This window comes from Amblyomma mixtum, chromosome 5 (genome assembly GCF_055824585.1).
Source record: "Amblyomma mixtum isolate Tamu chromosome 5, ASM5582458v1, whole genome shotgun sequence".
Taxonomy (NCBI): domain Eukaryota; kingdom Metazoa; phylum Arthropoda; class Arachnida; order Ixodida; family Ixodidae; genus Amblyomma; species Amblyomma mixtum.
In genome coordinates this window covers 41,397,621-41,417,865 of record NC_143016.1, presented here as the reverse complement: position 1 = coordinate 41,417,865, position 20,245 = coordinate 41,397,621, and the positions used below count along the sequence as shown (strand labels likewise).

General features: G+C 43.9%; 2 protein-coding genes across 4 annotated transcripts; one reads left to right on the top strand and one right to left on the bottom strand.

The window, feature by feature from the left end:
- The first annotated feature begins 36 nt into the window (after window positions 1-36).
- Mob4 (MOB kinase activator 4) lies at window positions 37-12,738 on the top strand. Of its 2 annotated transcripts, none has more exons than XM_089544165.1 (7): window positions 37-167; window positions 537-599; window positions 684-784; window positions 1,120-1,162; window positions 4,918-5,084; window positions 7,034-7,145; window positions 9,730-12,738. In XM_089544165.1, exons 1-7 carry the CDS (start codon window positions 108-110, stop codon window positions 9,850-9,852), a joined length of 669 nt encoding a protein of 222 aa, XP_089400291.1. In that variant the 5' UTR covers window positions 37-107; the 3' UTR covers window positions 9,853-12,738. The 2 variants fall into 2 exon arrangements, with proteins under 2 accessions (XP_089400291.1, XP_089400290.1); XM_089544164.1 differs by having other exon boundaries at window positions 1,120-1,171.
- Rpp25 (ribonuclease P protein subunit Rpp25) lies at window positions 12,588-15,014 on the bottom strand. Of its 2 annotated transcripts, none has more exons than XM_089544166.1 (6): window positions 14,776-15,014; window positions 14,234-14,379; window positions 14,059-14,151; window positions 13,962-13,996; window positions 13,769-13,888; window positions 12,588-12,915 (listed from the first exon to the last, which is right to left on the bottom strand). In XM_089544166.1, coding segments are annotated over exons 1-6 (519 nt in total). In that variant the 5' UTR covers window positions 14,777-15,014; the 3' UTR covers window positions 12,588-12,791. The 2 variants fall into 2 exon arrangements, with proteins under 2 accessions (XP_089400292.1, XP_089400293.1); XM_089544167.1 differs by having other exon boundaries at window positions 13,769-13,885.
- Window positions 15,015-20,245: the final 5,231 nt, after the last annotated feature.

Below are 20,245 nucleotides of genomic sequence, written 5' to 3'. Positions count from 1 at the left end.
GGGTATCAGTAGTTGCTGTTCAGGCGTTCAGAGGGCGCAACGGTCCGAAACAGCTCCAGAAGAGTACACTGGTACAGACGCACAAACGGAGGGTGAAACTCGGCAACATGAAGATGGCTGACAGTGCGGGAGTTCTTCGGCGGAATCGACCGGGAACAAAAGCCGAGGTGACAGTTTTATCTCTGTTACCATCCACTCGCGTGTTGTGAGCGTTCAGATTAACGTGACTGTTTTTAACATTTCGTTGGTTTGCTTTTGCATCATTTTTCGTTGAGCCGGGCCGACCGAAGGCCTAACTGGTCAATTTTCGCCTTTTATCTTCCGACTTGCTCACCGAGCAACCTGGTTAGCCTTGCGTTTTGCCTTGTCTGTACTCCTAGTATTGTGCTACCGTCGATAGCGAGGCCGCCTTCAATTTAATATTCGTTTGGCTCTCCAGTAAAGCGCCGTTCAGAAATGCCTTGAGCTTTGGCTTCGGTGCATTGCATGACCTAGACTTTTGCAAGCGCTGACTGCGTGTTCATTCTTGCACACAGAATTTCTCCAGCTGGCCCGATGAGCCGTTTGACGAGATGGATAGCACACTCGCCGTTCAACAGGTACATTCACTAATATGTGATTCTAGTGATGGCATCTTACACTGCTCGCATTCTTACAACGATGACATGTATTCTGGTGGACAGTTCATTCAGCAAGCCATTCGGAAAGACCCGTCGAACGTGGACGAGATTTTGACTCCACCCGACGGCCAGGACGAGGGAGTGTGGAAATATGAGCATTTACGGTACGTCCCCTCTTCTACGCCACAAAAAAAAAAAAAAAAAAAGAGAAAAACACTGCATCGCATGTCCATCATTGAGAATCTACGAATAGCAGTCGTAAAACAAACAAAAAAACCGCTGAGGTTTGTATGTTGTTCATGCTGCAAGTTTTTAAATGGTAGGTGTTCAAATGGCAACAATAATATTTGGCTAGCTGTGTGTGTTGCGTGATGCATCTGAAGTATCTGAAACGTGCTCTTATGAGATGGACCTGTGTTTCGTTTTTCATGCAATGCAGTTTGATTTCAAGAAATGTTTCCTTGCCTGCGCAAACTCATTTTTAATATTTCTGTTGCAGACAGTTCTGCATGGAATTAAATGGCCTCGCAGTCAAGCTGCAGGTATGTGAGGTTTGTAGTTGTTTTTAGATGGCTTTTCTAATTGCACGCTTACCCCTACTAACACATCTTTCTTAAAAGGCTCCTAGGCATGCCCTGTACTGTGCCTGTTACACAAACTTCAGACATTCGTGAACTTGGCAAGTATTAAAGAATTGTGATATCCTTTAACTTCTGTAGCGATGTAGCTCTCCACTCTGGCGCCCCCCAAAATATACTTGAAATTGAAATTGGTTTTTGACAAAAGGAAGAAAGAGGTTCGCTAGTAGAGGTCTCTGAATAATTTCGACCACCTGGGGGGTGCACTGACATCGCACAGCACACGGGCGCCTTTTGCATTTTGCCTCCATTGAAACGTGGCTGTCACAGTCGGGTTCGCACCCGGGTACTCCGGCTCAGTAGACGAGCGCCTTAACCATTGAGCCACCACGGCGGGTGAAAATATACTTATATGCAGCGAGTTTGTGTAGCACCACCATGTCAAAACCACATTTGTGCTTTCAACATGCAGGTAGAACAAAAAAAGCATTAAGAGAAATAATTAAATTAACAGCTAATTTTTACTCTACAAACCTTTTGCTTATGTGTAGGGGTCTGACTTTTCGGTTTAAACTGAAAAAAAAGAAAGAAAGAAAAGAAACGATAAAAGTATGTAGATTTCACTTTTAGAAATTCAGTGTTTATCAGAAAAGGTCAGTATATTTGGCTTGCAAAGCATAGCTATCTGGCTGCTGAATGCGCATTACACTTGCTTAAACTTGAAAATGAACTAAACATGGAAGCCAAGGGCATGATGCGATGGTGGTATTGTGGGATAAGCAGTGCAGTTGTGCAATTTGAGATATTGCTCCGCTAGCTTACACGGCTCTTCACCCCGGGAAGCATCATCCCCCCGCCATCTTCTAGCTAAGCACCATTTTTTCACTATCATCACCTACTTAAAGCAGGTAGTTGGTTAATTAGGTTAATCAAATGCATGTAGGACATTGACATGAAACTGCAAAAGTACAACTCTTGCTTATATGCTAGGACATTGTTGCAGTGGGTAGCGTAAATATCCGACCCTTTTGGATCAATTCGAGAAAGTACCCTTGGCAAATGTAAGAAAACAATTGTGCCGATGAAGTACCATTTGTGTGCGAAATTTGAGCTCAGAAAAATTCACCAGTTTAGCCGAGAGAAGCATTCTGTGGCGCACGTTTAATTGTGGTATACGCTGTATATTCATGCGCACCTTATAATCGGGCCCTTCGTTTTCTGGTTTTGTTTTTCTCCGAAATTTGGCGGAGGGTGGGGGGGGGGGGGGCTGAAAATTGGGCAATATTTTTCTTGCTCAAATTCAGATACAGACCAGGTTATTCAGGAAGAGGTTACCAGCCGCAGTGGCTCGGTGATTAACGCACTTGGCTACAGAGCCGGAGGACCCAGGTTCAGTCTGGACTGCAGAGGCCACATTTCGATAGAGGCAAAATGTAAAAGGCCCCTGTGTGCTGTGCAGTGTCAGCGCACATTAAAGAACCCCAGGTGTTCTAAATTACCGTATTTACTCGCGTAATTTGTGCACTTTTTCCCTAAAATTGAGGCTTCAAAAAGGGGGCCCGCAAATTACACGGAGATTTCGCGAACACGTCGCAAAAAACTCTACAAAGGTCATAACGCGCAACCTATGCACTATGCTGCTGTGTATAAGTCTACCCCGCTCTCGCACCTCTCACTGGCCTCAGAAAAGTTGACCCCAAGTATAAGTCAATGCATCCCGCCCCCTTTACCACAGACTTGTAGGTCCCCATGCGCAGCTCAAAGCATTAAACTCTGAACATTACAGTTGCAAAGCCAGCAGTCAGAAGCGAATGGCGATAAAAGGCAATCAAATGACGCACTCGCATGTGGCCCAGCTAAGTAGCGGCATTCAGAATAGTGAACGACTGCTAGTTTCGGATCGTGGCGCAACGCATGCTCCGATGGCTACCAAAAGCTTGCTCTCACAGCCATTCCTGTGGGAAAGTGACCATTGGCCCGCAATTGATTTCTTTACTAGAAGCAGTTTACAAACGAATCGGCAAGATTTTTTGGCAGCGAACAAGTCGATGATTCGTTTGTAAATTGTTTCTGGTAAAGAATAGCCAATCACCTTTGTGAGTGAGTGAATGGCGTCAAGGAGATCGCTGCGGCCATGCCGATCTTGCCGAGCCTGCCCTGCATGCACCCCCGTGCATGCCGGTGTGCTTGCGCTGCAGGAGCGCAAAATATGCGAGTAAGAATTTTTTTTCTTTTTTCGAATACCCGGGTAAAAAGTTTGGGGTGCGCAAATTATGCGCGGGTGCAAATTATGCAAGTAAATATGGTAATCCAAAGCCATCCGCTCAGAATCCCTCATTTCCTCTGTATCGCTGCGGTGTGTTACACCCGAAATACAAATCAGAAAAATGTTCTATCACTCAGTGCTTTTTGGTCATTTTTTTCTGCAATAGACAATTTACTGGAAACGCTCGTTTTTGTGTGGGCCATAAAATGATTACCTTCTTGCTCATATTTTCATAAACGATACAGAATGGCAGCTTGCGCTAAAGAACTTTACCAAAGAAGATTTTTTTTTTTATTGGCTACCATTATTGTGTTATTGCACTGCACTTCTGCATCCATGCAGCACCTGCCTGGCTTTGTTTGTACACTTCGAAAACATGCATTCAAGGTCACATAGACCATTTTAAACGTTCAAGAGCCTTGGAGTAGGATGTTATTTGCGTGTCTTGATATAGTGATGGCAATGAGACGTCTGCTTAGTACCCTTATTATGGCCTCTTGCTTTTAAGACTCTATTTTTTGTACTTAATCCTCGGATGAGGCATGTAATAAACAGCAGGTGTTTAGAGGGGTTTTAAAAGCATTAGTTATCTGAAAACAATCCCCTGGAATACGCACAAGATATCTGCTAATTTTCGTGCAGTGTCTTAAGCTTTGTGCACTGAAACACAATATTCTGTCTTATTATAAAAGTCGCATTTCTGGGTAGAAATCAGGTTCAACCCGAGTGTCAAAAAATCTCATTGAGGTGCAAGAATTGGGTAAAACTAGGTTTTGCCCTAAAGTGAAGGGCCTTACGTACACACTTGTGTATGGGGCATGGCTCTTGCACAGAAGCAGCATATCTCGGCTCAGTTTTTTTTCATTTACAGGGGGACCCAGGTCTTGCGTCTCTATTTATACAATGGCTCTTATCTTACACCAAATCAGAAGGGGCCTGGATTCAGGAAGGGCCTGATTCGTGATGGTAATGCATTGGAAGTAGATGATAGGACTAGAGGAAAGAAACTGCTACATGATAAGGAAGCCTATGATGAGGGTTCTAGGCGGGGCACAAATGGAATAACTCTGTTGGAATGGTCGTACTGTGTGTTACAAGCAGTTGTCACTGTCTAGTAGCTCCCTGCGGAACATGGTTCATGAGGATTATTATGCATATGTGAAGCGCAATTTCTCTTTGCTGCTTTTTTTTTTTACACTTCATCTGCTTGCAAGGTGTGAGTGGCCCCTATATGAGTGCAGCTCTTGCGCATGTATATGCAGTATCCACAGGTTTGCGTAGATTTGCTTGTAGCTGCCTTGGTGCCATCTATGTTTTGTGGTTATATGGCTGTTTGTCTAGCAGTCCGTGCCAGACTGAACTGAGGGTGTGTCCATTTGTGCAAACGTGGCTCAGCAAGCACTGTTTGCGTGTGACATGGTCAGCAGTATAGCTTCGTGCTGACTGCATGCAGGCCGAGTGCAACGCAGACAGCTGCACCCAGATGACTGCCACAGAACAGTGGATCTTTCTGTGCGCTGCCCACAAGACACCCAAGGAGTGTCCTGCCATCGACTACACGCGGCACACTCTCGATGGAGCTGCATGTCTCCTCAACAGCAACAAGTACTTTCCAAGCCGGTACGAAATGAAGACAATTCTGCTCATTGCATTTTAAATAGCTGACAGCATGTTGGCTTGTGAGTTTGCATTTGTGTCATCCATTATATCAGAGTAGAAGAGCATTTCAGAAGTGTAGAGGAGGCACTCTAGTCATAAAATTGATGTGGATTGCCTGCAAAATGACTATTATATTGTATTTCAACGTGTGGTGCTTGAATTACTTGTCAAGCGAGCCACGAGCTCTGTGGTGAGGTGCATTGTGCAGAAAACAACTCAAAGCGTTTTATGCAGCTCTTTTATTGAATAGTTCCCACATTACGAGTGGTGATCAGAAGTGCCACCTGTGAACTTATTTGTGGGCCCTGCAGTTTTGCAAAGCGAGAAGTACGTGTGTTCAGTCTATAGACTTAAATACCACAGTCCTCATTTCAAAGGTTTCATGCTTACGCAGTAATGTACCATGCTTTTCAGTCCTTGAATCACTTGTCAAGAGAGCCGCAAGCTTTCTGGTGAGGCGCCTAGAGAATTGGCAGAGTTTCTGGTGCAATGGCATAGTTGTTCAAGGTAGAGGGAAAAGAGAAGTGGATATGCAATGGTTTATTTTGGGGGAGAAGCTCGTCTGGATCGGTCTCATTTCATTCTGTTGTTTACACAATCGTCAATTACACTGCATTAAATTAGTGCCACTGGGAAGTTCATGCACACATGAGTATTTCTTCTCTTGCCCCTGCAGAGATATTGAGGTTCTGGGGTGTCACAGATGCTCCATTAATGGATGCACCCTGTTACCTGGACACTTGTTATGCACCCTGTACTTATCAGCATTCCAAGACCTCATTTCTTCATCTGCATTTCTTCACGAGGTAGCATGGTCACATAGCGTTGCGCAACAGACACATAGTCTACATGCAACAAGCACACCATTGCAGCTGTACCAGCCAGCAGCAGTGAAGCTATGCCAACCTGTCCTACAACACCTCACAGTTAATGCCTCACGATTTTTTGTGTGTGAGTCTTGTGAATCAAGAAGCACATTAGGTACAACTGTTTGAAAAGTACAAAAGTCGATGCACTCCATCAATTACTTCTAACTAAATTTAAGTTTAAAGAAATGTATGTTACAGGTGCTACATTGCAGAAATTGTTGGTTGCATGAGTGCGCTATCAGTAGCTTTAATAGATACAGAAGTGAAATTCTTGGATTGGGGACTGATATGACAGCCTCATTAGGTTTTTGGCACAAGTGGCATTGAAGGTTTGTATATGTCATTTCTGGTTGGTCATCCTGATTGTGAAAGCATATCTACTTCCGGTGATCACACTGAAATCCTAGTTTCCAGTTTGCACCTTTGTGTGTCACTTTTCATGTCCTGTCTCGTGCGTGAGCAGTTGTTTCTAAAAAAGTATGCAGTGCCAACTCGCCCAAAATGCAACGCTGATGAACAATTTGTTTGGCAAGGTATGCTTCTCGATTTCTGGTCTTCACTGCCACAGGCAATGCAATCATTCTATAGTTGGCATTTCTTTGTTCCTGCATTATCCTTTGAAAGTAGAATTTTTGCACTGTCACATCTCAACAAAGCGCATGTTGTGTTGTTCTGACTCAGGGCTGTCTTATTTCTGTGCGGCTTTGTGACTTGTCAGTAGTGAATGTCAGCTGAGCCGTCTTGGCATTCGGTAGGTGGCGCAAGTGGCTGCGTGTTGAGCAAAGCACGATGCAGTTCACTTGTGTACTGTGATTATCAAACCACCTCGGGTGGCCAAAATGAATACAGCATGTCAACATTATTTTTTGTTTTAAAAGGAAAAAGCCAATAAAATCTACAAAACGTGAACCCAGACTGTTGACACCTGGTGCTACGTGAAGGTATTTTTTGTGGTGAAAACTTTTTTGATGTTGCAAGGAATAAATTGGTCATCTTCACACTGTTCCATTTATAAATACGGTAAATTTTCATTTTTTACAGGGTTAGCATCAAGGATTCGTCTGTAGCAAAGCTAGGTTCTGTGTGTCGAAGAGTCTATCGGATATTCTCTCATGCGTATTACCATCACAGAGCCACCTTTGACGAGTTTGAGGTAAGGTTTGTCTTTCCTATTTCTTGTTATTGTTCCTAATCTGTGATCTGGCTTTCATGTTTGAGATACTGTACTTACTGATAGCTTTTCGTGGCAGCGAGGAAAAGGCTGCAGAGGCAGAGAGCCCATACCTGTGTCATTCCACAAAATAAATTGTATGGCCACACGACAGTGTGCTTGGCTGCCGGGCACTTTGCTTTCTTCACGGTTGCTTTATTCCATCTCAGGTGTAGACTTGCCTAGCAAATCTGTTGTAATCAAGGAAACTGCCGTTGCGTTGAATTTCAAATATTGAAAGTTGGCAGTCATGTTCAAAATATGCATTAAATATCGGATATTGCAAATATTGCCATAGATGAACAGACGACGAGGACAAAGTGCTTGGCTGTGTGCAAGTCAGCTAGAGTCAGCTATCTTGTCTTCTGTGCTGTCCAGTGTAACTGTCAAGTATTCGTTACATTACACCGTTTCAAGAAACCCTTTGGGACACCATTTTTTTTGTTTCCGTCGAAAAGAAATATTTTTCCACCTGAATAGTGTATTCAGGCCAGAAGAAAGATAATTTGTTAGTTTTTCTGCTCGAAATACCAGCAGGTAATTTATTACAGGGATATGCAAATTTTGGTGCACAGTGTTTTCATCAGTAACGATGTAAAAATTCCAAAACTTGTCAACAAACACCCAAAAGATTGCTGAATGAATTTCTGTGTCCAATTTGCATATTACGCATCAACTTGCAGGAAAAAAAAAAAATTTACCTGCGACAGAATCTGCCTACATAATAATGGCAGACGACATGCTAGCCCGCTCACTATTCCGTGAAATTTGTCATTAAAAAAAATCTTATTTGCAAAATACGGATGCTAAATTCACCTGAAACGAAGAAGTCACTGCTAGGTGCAGCACCGAAAGCTAATGTGGCCTCAGCCTAAAGAGCATAGTCTTTTGTTGAGCAGCGCTTTAAGTGCTAGTGCACTTAAAAAGAAAAGCCGGTGAACACACCTTGTCCAAAATTGTGAAGGCAGAAGCCAGCCGGACAGGAGGCGAGGTTGGCAGAGGCCTTACTATCCTGCCTACAAAGAAACATCCAGGAGCTTCCTATGTGGAGTTAAGTCACCCCTACCCTTTATGCAGTGGTAAGGGGGGGGGGTTGTGGGCTCCCCAACAAAGCAACAATTGCATGCAAGCTTCTGCTTCGTGTGTGCTAGGTGCATTTCTGGTTGGTAGCACCCAATCTCAGCACTGGGCAAGTGAGATGAGTGAATGAAATGCGTTTTCATGTGATCTTTTTATTTTGAATTTTCAAAGTGGAATAAGTTTTGTTTGGATGTCCAGATTAAAATAATTCTTTCTGCACTGGTGTTTGGAACACATGAGGAATCCATTTGAACAGATTAACCGGCACTGAGAGAAACATTGCGGTGCCCCTTTAATTCTCTGCTAATGTGTGCACACTTGCGCATGTTTTTATTTTCATGCATGCGTACAAGCACACTGGTGTGCTGCCATGTTTAGACAGCTGCCGCTGTTCTGTTTTGGTCGTTGACAAAGAGGCAACACTGCTTTTCAGTGTAAATATTCTTTACATAAGAAGGCACTCTGAAGAGTACAGCAAAAGCTCTTTAATTTGCACTCCTATAGACTGCAAAAATTGTTGAGGATATCCGAAAGTTCGGCTTGCATCATGGTAAATTTATTTGCTGAAAGACTGGCCAAAGGTTGCCTGATTTTGAGATGAGAACAGCACGACAATGGCATTTTTTCACATTTATGTCAATGCTTTGTTACAAGCACACTGTCGGGAGCATCGAAGCACAATTGCTCCGAAGTCATAACTGCCTCCCGCATCCTTCATGGTGCAACTTGTGGAGCTCCACTGCTACTGTGTCATGCCGTCATAAGCGGCATGCATGTTGCATGTGTGGAGGCTTCACTGCACAGACAGCAAATGACATGTGATGAGCGTGTAGTTTCGGCATACTAGAAGAACGGAATCCTGTGGACAGAAGCGAAGGAAACTGCTCAACGGTGCCGAAGTGGTGAGAGAAAAAAAAAATGGGAAAGGAAGCACTAGCACTGTGTCATTCAGCATCCTAAATGGCGCTCAGCTGGGTTAGGTTGGCTGGTCGAGCCGCTGCTGCAGGCTGGCGCAAACCTCAGAGGAGTGAAACAAAAACTGAGCAGTCTGGCTGTTCTTGGAGGTGGTGGCGTTCGTTCCTCGCCATGCCTGCCCTTGTGCGCTCATCGGAGGTGCATGGACAACTCGGCAGCATGGAACTCGGGTTTTGAGTACGACTATTACGACGATTTCTTGTTGCACCAATCGTACCAGGATGCAGCCTCCTCCAGAAGCCCGTCCAGTTCAGAGCTGCCAGTTCAGATTATCCGGATTTCCTAATTAACGAGCATTGAATTAACACGCAGTTGAATGCTCCGAAATTGTTTTTGCGCTAGTTCACAATTTTTTTAATACAGCTGAAGGAAGCACTTTTCAAAGGTTTTGTTGTTCACTGATCCGCTTTTTTTTTCGGATCCTAGGGAACAGAATACAGTGCTGCATTGCTTTTTTCTTCCATGCTTGCAGAAGCAGACGTGCCTGTGCCGCCGCTTCACCACCTTTGTGACCAAGTACAATCTGATGTCAAAGGACAATCTCATCGTGCCCATCCTCGATGAGGAACTCACTGCTGGCGAAAGTGAAGCCTGAGGGTCTTGCCAAAGACAGCAGAGCACACTGCATCCTTCCTGCTCAGCAGACGGCTGCTCCCATTGGTCAGGCCGCTGGCCCGGCCTCCTTTTTGTTGTGCATTTCTCCCCAGTAGTCTTGCTTCAGCTCTCACTTCTTCTGGCGACCTTGCAGTGACCATTGTCAACTTCCGTGGCAGTGTTGTGGGTGTTCAGGATTTCACTGTTTAGATCCAAACGTCCATCCTTAGTGTACACCTCACGACGTAGGTGTGCCATGCTTTCACAGCAGTGGCGGAAGTGGGTGCTGGAGCGGTCACATTATATGGGAGTCTAGTTATGTGGGACTGCGCACAGTGAACACGGAGGATTGCAGGAAAGCCTAGTTGTATGTGTGGGAGTGTACTTCTTTCCTTTGACTGTTTTCTTTAAGTGTGGGACAGTGTGCGTGGTGAAGCTTCCAAGCAGCCTGCACCTATTTCTTTGTCTGCATATGCCGAATCCTTAGCTGTGTTATTTATTTGTTTTCCTCTTCACATGTGCCAGGCAGTGCAGGTGGTGCAAATGCTTGCCTCATGCACATTGATATAACATGCTCCTAGTGGCAGTGCAAGGGCTGGACTGCATTGTTGAGCTTCTAGAGAATGCACGTCTAGTAGGCTTCCTTGGTGAAAAAAAATATCTCACTCCTTTATCTCTGTTATGGATCCCACCTTCAGCTGAAATAATCTAGTAATTTTTATCTATATTTATCTAGCATGGCGGGACTACACTCAGAAATGTCATTGCTGTGTGTTAGCTGCCACAAACATATGATCGAGGAAGTGTGGAGTTCACTCCTGAAATGAAACCTATTTGGAATTCTTAATACTTAGCATAAACGTAGTTACCTGAACATTAACGTTCAGAATGGGCTGCATTTTTAACTGTCATATGTACTAAGTGATGATCTAGGTTGTGTGCTTCAATTTGTTGGTACGGGGCATTTCCAGAGCTTGACAAAGTTGGTATTAAAGGCCAGCACACATTCAATTCATTTTGGTGTGCCCCTTCCCCACCTCCATGGTCTTTTTTTTTTCTGTGTCCCTTTCTGAAAGTGCTTCTTTTAAGCCAGGTGATAATACCTTTTCCACACACAAGGGTGATAATACCCTTTTTGTTTATACTGCGAAGAGCATGTTCAATCACTGTGCTGGCATGCTTTTGGATGAATGCCTGTAGGCAGGTTTATAACACCCTTGAGAGAACCACCGCCTTTACATATGCTGTATTTTGTTGCTGAATGTTTCCCTTGGTTATTGGCAATGCCTTGTTATGCTTACTCTTCCAGGGACTTTTTATGTTCATGTATATTTTGTTTACTGTACATAATTTCCCACTGCAAATTAGTTTGTCATAGACTGTAAATGTCTATACGTATTTGGAAAACTGTCCTGCTGTTGGCAGTGCTGCACTGCACTGTGTTCAAAAGAGAGCTGATGTAGTTCCAGCCTGCCTTTGTTTCTAGCATACGATTTTGAAAACATTTGAAAGTGGTCACATCCACATACTTTGTTTGAAGGAGTCATTCACATGTGTGCTGCAGTTTCACACAATTTTGCAGTGGTTATATCTGACTTGAAAACGTGCATAGCTTGCTTATGATTTTTCATTTCTATATTGCATGTTTGCCCAAGAGGCTGAAGTAAGAGAGAAATAATGTAGGTGTTGTATGGCTACAATAGCTGACCAGTGTATTGGACCAGAAATCTTAGTCCTTCAGGCACACGTGAAGTGGCAGTGCCATGCTTAATTCTTTCACCGGTCAACCTTTATGCTTTGTTTTTTGTGCATGATGCTTTTGCATTGCACATTTGCTGTCATCATCTGTAAGATTGTTGCAGATTTCACAGTTTACCCAGGACACACTAGCACTTGTGACAAGTGTAAGACGTGCACATTTTATTGACGTTAACAGCATATGTGCTGCCATAGAAACATTTGTTCACAACCATCATTTTTGTAACCTTTTACTGAACAACCTATCCAGTGTTTCTGAACATTGTGGTGAGGGGACAAGCAGACTAGTATGCACTGCAATGGCTGGCTCAGAGCAAACCAGATGCTTGATAAATTAGTCTTTGTAGAGAATGGTCTTGGCTTTGATGCTCTCTTTGCTTCCTAATGAGCCTCCTCATGTCATGCATTTGTTATATGGAGTGTGGCCAGGGAGATGTGCACACAGTACATTTCAGGTGTCCGAGGCCACTGCATGCATGACGAGGACAGTGTCCGTAGTATGAGCAGGGCTCCTGCTGTACTCTAGGATTGGCGGAAAGTATTCAAAGCAGCTGCCGATCTTGCTATTACATAACATCTAGAACACCACCACACAAGTCATCCGCAGGAATGATTGATTTGAAGTATATCATACCTCGCCATTTTTGTTCTGCCTGAATAACTAGCTTTACTCATGCATTCTTCATAATGCAAGCAATACATTGCCCATTTCCTTCTCTTGCAGAGTTCAAAACGATTGTGGTTTTAAAGTCATAGCTATGTTAGGTGGCCATTCAGGAACAGGAAACTCAAAAAGGCAGTTTCTTTAGGAAGTGGCGGAACAGCACTGGACACACATTTAGTGGACTTTGTGGCTGACTGGATAGTCTCCGATTATCGGCACAGTTTTCCTAAGTTGCCAATTATTCGTCCACACCATATGAGTTTACGTAGAAGCAGGTTCAAGTTGGATGTGAAAATGAGTGTATTGACACTAGCTGGCCTACAAAGGCTTATTTTAATTCTTGTAACCAAGGCACTGTGCATTGAGAAGTGATCCAGTCTTGATGGTTGTTCAAGGCTCATCTAGTAATTTGGTGAGCACTGAACACATTAGGTACGAAGTCCAATAAAATGGCACTTTTTTTTTTCCAGTTTACAGAGTGGTCACTGTATTTACAGCAGTGTTCTCAGAGCTGTGAACTACTGAGCAGTAGCTTGATGAGGCTTTTGCCTTCGAGGTGTTCGCTTCAAGAATTTTTTCCTGGGCTTTGATGCCCTTTGTTCAGAGGACCAACTCCCATCGCTGCAGCCAGGTGCCTGGTACCTGCAAGCAAAAGTGCATGCTTAGCATGGAAAGCTGGAAGACATGGTGTTCTTTATTGAAAAACACTTGCATCTCCCAAGGGCATTATTGCAAGGATGGAGACAAATGGCTTTGGTAAAAACCATCCACAGTTGCAGCACACCACTTCTGTGGGTGGCAAGGATGCAGATTCATTTGGTAGAGTTAAGTTTAAAGCAGTTTTTTGTTTTCTTTCTGGATGTTCTCTCTGTAATGGCCGGCCGAGCCGTCTAACACTCGGAACTTGGAAAGCAGTTGTACCTCTCCATGAGCCAGCCAGCAACAGACTGAATTTTTTTCAAGTGAATCACACATTGAGAACCTGGTCCCATATAGGGCACGCACACTCAAGAATAGGCCTGAAATAAGCACTATGCTTGGCCTCTTAAACTGCTTTGTTTTTGTGCTTTAGAATGCACCATAAGGAGTTGAAGTGTCCTCTCCGCCATACCAATTACATTACCATGAGCTGCCCATGAACCATTAAAAAAAAAATTCTCAAAATATGTCTACATGGATTCGTTCCTTTGGGCCTTTCTGTGCAGTAAATATAATTTGTGGTATTCACTTGGAAGATCCAGGTAAAAAAGCGAGTGTTAATGTACACCTAGTTTTTAATGCATCATGGTTCAACGTGCTTCAGAGTATGTATGATGAAACAGTGATACCACGATGTGTTAACCAATTACTGCCAGTAGCCGAATCATTTATAGCGCTGCACACAGCTGACCGTCTTTTTTATAGGCCACCGAACCTGAACAGTACAGTGGCATCACATCTGCTTGATGACTTTAATATGACAGCAGCGACACTATTTAGGATTACTGCTACTCACCCCAGCTGTGCAGTATCCACTGGATCCTTGCTGAGCAGAATGTGAATAGTTGGTATTTCTCGGGTAATTTTCAGCCTGTCGAGTTCCGGTGACTTGGGTTCCCAGAAGTCTTCGACTCTGCTGGGAATGTGACGCGATGAGACCTCGTCTTCGTCGCAAAGCAGTAAATTGTGCATGTGCTTGTCAAACTTACTTTTTGTACAGAACCTTGTTCACCTGATGGATGCCCTGTGGATACAGACGAACACCGTGTTACTACACATTCTGAAGGCTAACGGGAAATGACTTGCCTTATGCTTTCGTTTCAATATCTCTGCGCATGTTATGGTTTTCGGCAGGGCATGACCGGACCCAGTGAAAATCATCTGCCTTTTTGCATCATCCTGCAGACAACCGGAGGGAGGCAGAGAGAACAGCAGCAATAAAATTCGTGGCAAGAGCGCATGTTACTCGTAAGAAACTTACCTTGAACGCTTTGTTGGCGTATTCGAGCAAGTTTCTGAGCTTGCTGTTGGGCTGAACTTTCATGTGAACGAAATCGTCTTGAAGACCGATGAAGGAGGACGGACCCGTACTTTCTTCAATTGATTCCCCCTTCGTATAGTTTTCCACTGAAACAAATACGATATTCGAAGCGTTGAGAACTGACAGTCTCGATTCAACGGCGTCATATGGGGTACAAATGCAGTAAGGCGAATAACGGCTGGTGCTGAAGTAACTACGATTTGAATAAAAGCAAGGATATACGATTTGGCAAGACTAAAAATTCACACCTGGTGGAACCAGCGAAACTGACGCAGGACAAGACAAGAGGCACACACACCGCTGGGCTTGCAACTCTGCGATGAGTTGTGTGTGTGCCTCCCTCTTTGTCTTTCTTGTCCTGCGTCAGTTTCGCTGGTTCCATCAGGTGTGCATTATGAACTAACTAGCCTAGAAGTTTACTCTATTGGACTAAAAATTGTTCCGGTTCTTGACGCGCAGGTTGGCAAACGGTTGTTACTTACTTGTACTAGTAGCCGAAGTGCCGCGAGTTCGAAACGAGTGAATTTATCCCCTTCGTTAACAACGCGGTCACACCGTGTCAACTCTGTTCAGAATTGCTTCAGACAAGCATACTGCCTAGCCGACGTCACTCGTCACTTACATTACAAGAAGCTACACAAATACATTTTAAACGACTTCCTACATCAGAACAACTTCCCAGACACCACCAACAAGAAAACCGCCATCGTCGGATTGGCTTCAGCCCACTCTTCGGATACTAATGAAAGTCCTTGCATTTTGCACGTGAAGTTACAAATGACAACACATCTGAACCATTTTTGCATTATATGCTATCTAATAACTAATTTTAATGATGATTTTCAAGGTCACTTTGTTTCTCAAAGTATTTATCTGTATACGTGAACACACTGCATTGATGGAGCAAGCTGCATCGCGATGTGCATCAACCACTGCAATCAAGGCGGTAAGTTCAAGTCATTCCTCCGTGGTTCAAGCGCTCAGGCTACGAAGCCACCTTATTCAAACTCCGTTTATGGCTAGCTTATTGACACTTCTGTTGTATTTTATCGAAGGCGAAGATCTGCAGTAGAAATTGCGTGCTTACGCAGCAGTGTTGACTTAGCACATGCCAACTGGCAGCGTGCTCTGCTGAGTTCCAGCCGAACTTTGGCGCTCAGTCAAGATGGTTCCAGATTTGTTCACGCTTTTAAAACTCTAGCTACAGTGTGGTACAACTGTCCAGCCACTCCTGCAGATCAACTTTCTGTTGCCAAAGCTGGCCCTTGCGCTTACGCAAAATCGGGATAAACTGCATCCATATAGATTCTCTTCACTGCCATGGCAGTCTGGCTGACGCGGTCGCCATTGTGTTTACAAAACTACTGGGTGGGCACTGAGAACACAAAAACGGAAAGTGCGCCATCCACTTTTGCTTCCGTACACATACATTCCTTATTTGTAGCGAAGTTCACTTTTACCACGTCCAGATTTGCTATGAAGGGCATGGTGCCGTACGCGCTGATAAGCCAGGCAACTGCTTGGATTATATGCGAAACCGCGCGCAATGAGCTCCTGTGACGTAAGGGAGCCGGTACAGGGGATACCAGTATAGCCGCCGCGGTGGCTCAGTGGTTATGGTGCTCGGCTGCTGTCCCGAAAGACGTGGGTTCGATCCCGGCCGCGGCGGTTGAATTTCTTTGGGGGAGAAATTCCAGAGGCCCGTGTACTGTGCGGTGTCAGTGCACGTTAAAGAACCCCAGGTGGTCGAAATTTCCGGAGCCCTCCACTACGGCGTTTCTCATAGCCTTAGTCGCTTTGGGACGTTAAACCCCATAAACCAAACCAAACCAAATACCTATGCAGCTTAAATCTGCAGTGAAGCTCCGCCCACATTGAGCCTCCGCGTACAGAATTCCTCCACGACGATAAAGCAGTCCGCTGCTTAAACGTTTCTTCTTACCTAAACAAGACGCTTTTTACAATAAATAAATTATGAGCTCTAGAATTTTGATACGTGGATTGTTTGATATAGCCGAACATTAAAAAGCTGATTCCCTTTACTTTCGCGATTGGACAGCGGAGTAATACAGGACACCGCGGACCGGTCTAGTAACATTGACCGCGGACCGCGGCCCAGTGTAGGCAACTGCTGTTTTCTTTTTTTAAGTTGTATCCTACTATAGCCTATCTTGTGAGGAAACCAGTCCTATTTGCTACCAAGATTTCGTGTGAAGGAAAAGCACTTCCTGCTTTCAACACCCACAGGAAAAGTACCCTACCATTGCACGAACGATCTACCTTCCATGTAAGCACGCGTGGTCATATTTTTGCATTCTTGAGTACACGAAGCATCTAAACAGTGCCGCCAATGCTTGAGGTTATCCTTGTACATTTCGCTAGTATCACATCGGTACTGACAGACTGATGGGGCAAAGGAATATCTTCCAAAACAACTTCTGCCAGCCTATGCAGGGCCATAGCTTGTTTTGGCTCATATCCAGTGAAACAGCGTAGCCAATGATCTGACTATTTGGTGTCTGTGGCTCTGTGCACAAAGTCAGGCGCATCAGAACCCTTCTCGAGTGACCAAGAACGCATCCAGATCACGGTGGCTTTAATGATGAGCAACGTGAAAAATACGACGCCTGGTATCAACATACAGAAAACACCATGCTCGAAGGTTTCTCTCTCTCTCTCTCTCTCTCTCTCTCCGCATTACTTTTTGTGCCTGAAGAAAAGAAAATGTTTCTATTTTTGAAACATAAATTGATTAATGACGTCCTAATAATATTTTAATCCCTCCTTCTAGGCCAAGTCTATACCCAACAAAATGAGACAACATGTATTTTTTTTTCATAACACTTATGCCTACGCTTTTCTATTAAAAGCATATGCAGAGAGCGAATAGCAATATCTGCTCTTGCAATATAATCAGATGACCGATGACTAACCGCGAAGCTGATTGAATCATTCCAACGGCTATCGAGTAAAGCTATAATTATGGTTCTTTAAGTGCATTTAATCAAATTTGCTGATTGAAAATGCTCTGTGTAAACGGACTGGTTCTAATTTGTCAAAAACGCTCTGCGGCCCTGTTTAACGCTTTGTCCGGCAGCAAAATACTCATTTTTCGTTGAGAAAATTCAATTTCAAAATCTTCCCGCTACTCGATTCAAACTCGTTACTTATACACCGACAGGGACTGTCTCAAGTGAACGGTGTTGTAGCCCAGCCTCTGGGCTCCGCGCTCAAATATAAGCGTCTGCGCACGCATTTTTACTTGCGAAATCGGCCGGCGGTGGTGACACACGTGATTCTCTCTCTCTTTTTTTTGTACTTTTCCAGCTCCGTTTTTGGTGAGAGTGCTTCAATGATGTGCCTGTAGGGGTAGGAGGCGCTTCCTTAATTCAAAACGTTTTTTTTTTTTTTTTACAGACGACGGGAAATTTTTTTACGAGTGTTGGAGTCATGAACGCTGGTAGCCCTACGCGACACATCAATCATGCAAATAAAAATTAAAACAGACTACAGCGCTTCTCCTCTACCGTCACCCCAATTTGTGACCAGAACCTATCAATGCAAGCCAACTGTCCTCAGTTTCCTCGTAAACATCGCGAGTTTTTTTATATTCTGCTCTCATATTTGTTATCTTTGCTGATTTCTTTTTTGGTGCGCTATAGCACTGAAACCCTCAATCTCAGATGTTTGTCTGTCCGTGACCTGGGTCGCACAAGCGCCACCGGTGGCGGCAGCACCTGCCATCGCTTGACCGCTGCGCCCGGAGGGGCCTCCCAGCGACCTATGAATGTAGAGTATAGAATGACCAATTTCGCATATATGGGCATTATTAATCCATCGACGCTATCACGTTACACCCTGAAGTCGGAGCTTAAAGGGCAACTGCAGCACTGTTTTGAGAATTTCGCGATATTCAAGCATTCAACTCTATATAGGCTGTAGGTAAAGCATGCCCAGTGTTTTTGCGCTAGCATTTAAAATAGTGAAGTAATCGACGATTGAATTTTGCGCTTCTCCGCAATGCACCGGAGGACTGCAGGGAAATTTAGCGTGACGTCACGGGAGGTATGATTTCAAATTACCGCTGTCGTCAGCTACTCCCTGCCCTGACTAGTTAGATGCTGCCAAACAACTCTCGACATTGTTTGCCTTCGGTGGCGTTTTTTTTTCCTTCAAAGCAGGCGTTTGTGCGTTGGAAATGTACCGATACCTTCGATGACGTCATCATGCGCCCCCCACTTGGCGTTGTGCGCTGCGGAGAAGCTTGAAGGGCGCCCGGATTTTAATCGGCGATGACTTCACTACTTCAAGTGCTAGCCCAGAAAGACTTCGTATGCTTTACCTGAAAGTTTCACACATTCGACCCTCTTAAGCTCGTTGATTTCTAAAACCTATGCAGTTTCCCTTTAAAGGACACCGTCTAGTATTCGCCTACGACCGGTAAAGAATTTATAATTGAGTTTTTCTGTCATGCTGTTTCATTTTCAACAGCCGAACGATGACTGTGATGCCAAAGTGTGGTTATACGTCACTTGAGGCATGGACAATTTAAACGTCGCTATAATAGCTGCTTCATAGTTTTGATTCACTACAGTGCTGAAGTCAGCTTTCTTTATTAGTCTAAATGACAAGGAATTTAGAAGCAGCGATTATATAGCAGTTTTTTTCATGCCTCACGTGACCTATAACCACACTTTGAAGCCACAGTCATCGGCCGGCCGTTGAAACCGAAACAGCACGAGAAAGAAATTTGATTATATATTATTTGGCGGTCTTAGGAGAATACCACGTGTTAATGCATGTATAATAATGCCTTACACTTCATTATAAAGAAGAAATAATGCATCCAAAAGTTAGATGTCTATACTCCTTCAAATCAAATCAAATCAAATCTTTATTTCCATCAGGTGCTACAGGTGGAGAGCTACAGAAAAAAAGCTGCCACTTGGCAGCTTGCCGAGTCCGCAGTCCCATATATAAGGCAGCGTCTAGACAGCACCACATAATGAACAAATGATAAATCAAGACACTTCATCAGTGCAGAATAAAGGAAAAAAGTCCTGAGCTGGGTAAAACAAACATCAGAATAGATGAAATCAGGTCAGTCAATCGGCAAACATGTCTCTAAGTTTAAGTATAACAACTAAATAAATCAAAATTCAGTGACTGATAGTAGTTTAAAAGAGATGGCAAAGAATAACACAATCGCTTCATACCAGAATTCAAGCGTGGTACAGCAACCTTCCAGTTTTCTCCATGTCTAGTCTGATAACATTTCGCATTTCTTTCTAAGTCTGATTCCGCCGATCTTTGTCGGAAGCCTGCTTGATCTTGAAAAGCGAACCGAAACTGAAGTGAAAACACCTAATCCGCATTATTGGGCCTAAGCACGCTAAATGATCCATTTTCTTGTCAAACTTTGAAAGCTCGTGTGCATGTTAGCGATCCCGTATTTATTGCAATCCAAAATGGCAGTACTGGCTGTCAGCCAACTTTAAGTGAAGCAGTCTTGTTCAAAACTATAGCTTCGACTTTTCTCTACTGGAGCTGCTTTTTCGTCGAATAAAGGGGTTCAGCATGGCTTTCCTATATGTAAAATTACGCATCTGGAGGGGCGACAGCACTCCCCCCCCCCACCTTCGCATAAATCCGCCCCTAATTTACACGTGCGCTTTATTTTCGTGCGTGGCCTTCCTTTGTCCTGTATCACGAATTTGAAGCGATTTACATACTCGCTGAGAATCAGTCTTGTACACGTTACAGAAAATAAATAACCGATTACGATTCCAATTGCGTGCTTCATATGACATGTAACTGATTTCAGTGGTCAATTACAATCCATGAAAAATAACTGAACAGTTACAGAGAAGCAATCGATTGATAATATGTTGTTTTACACCCATCTTTTATTGCCATTGCACAAGTACACTCGGACGACAATGAGCCAATGCG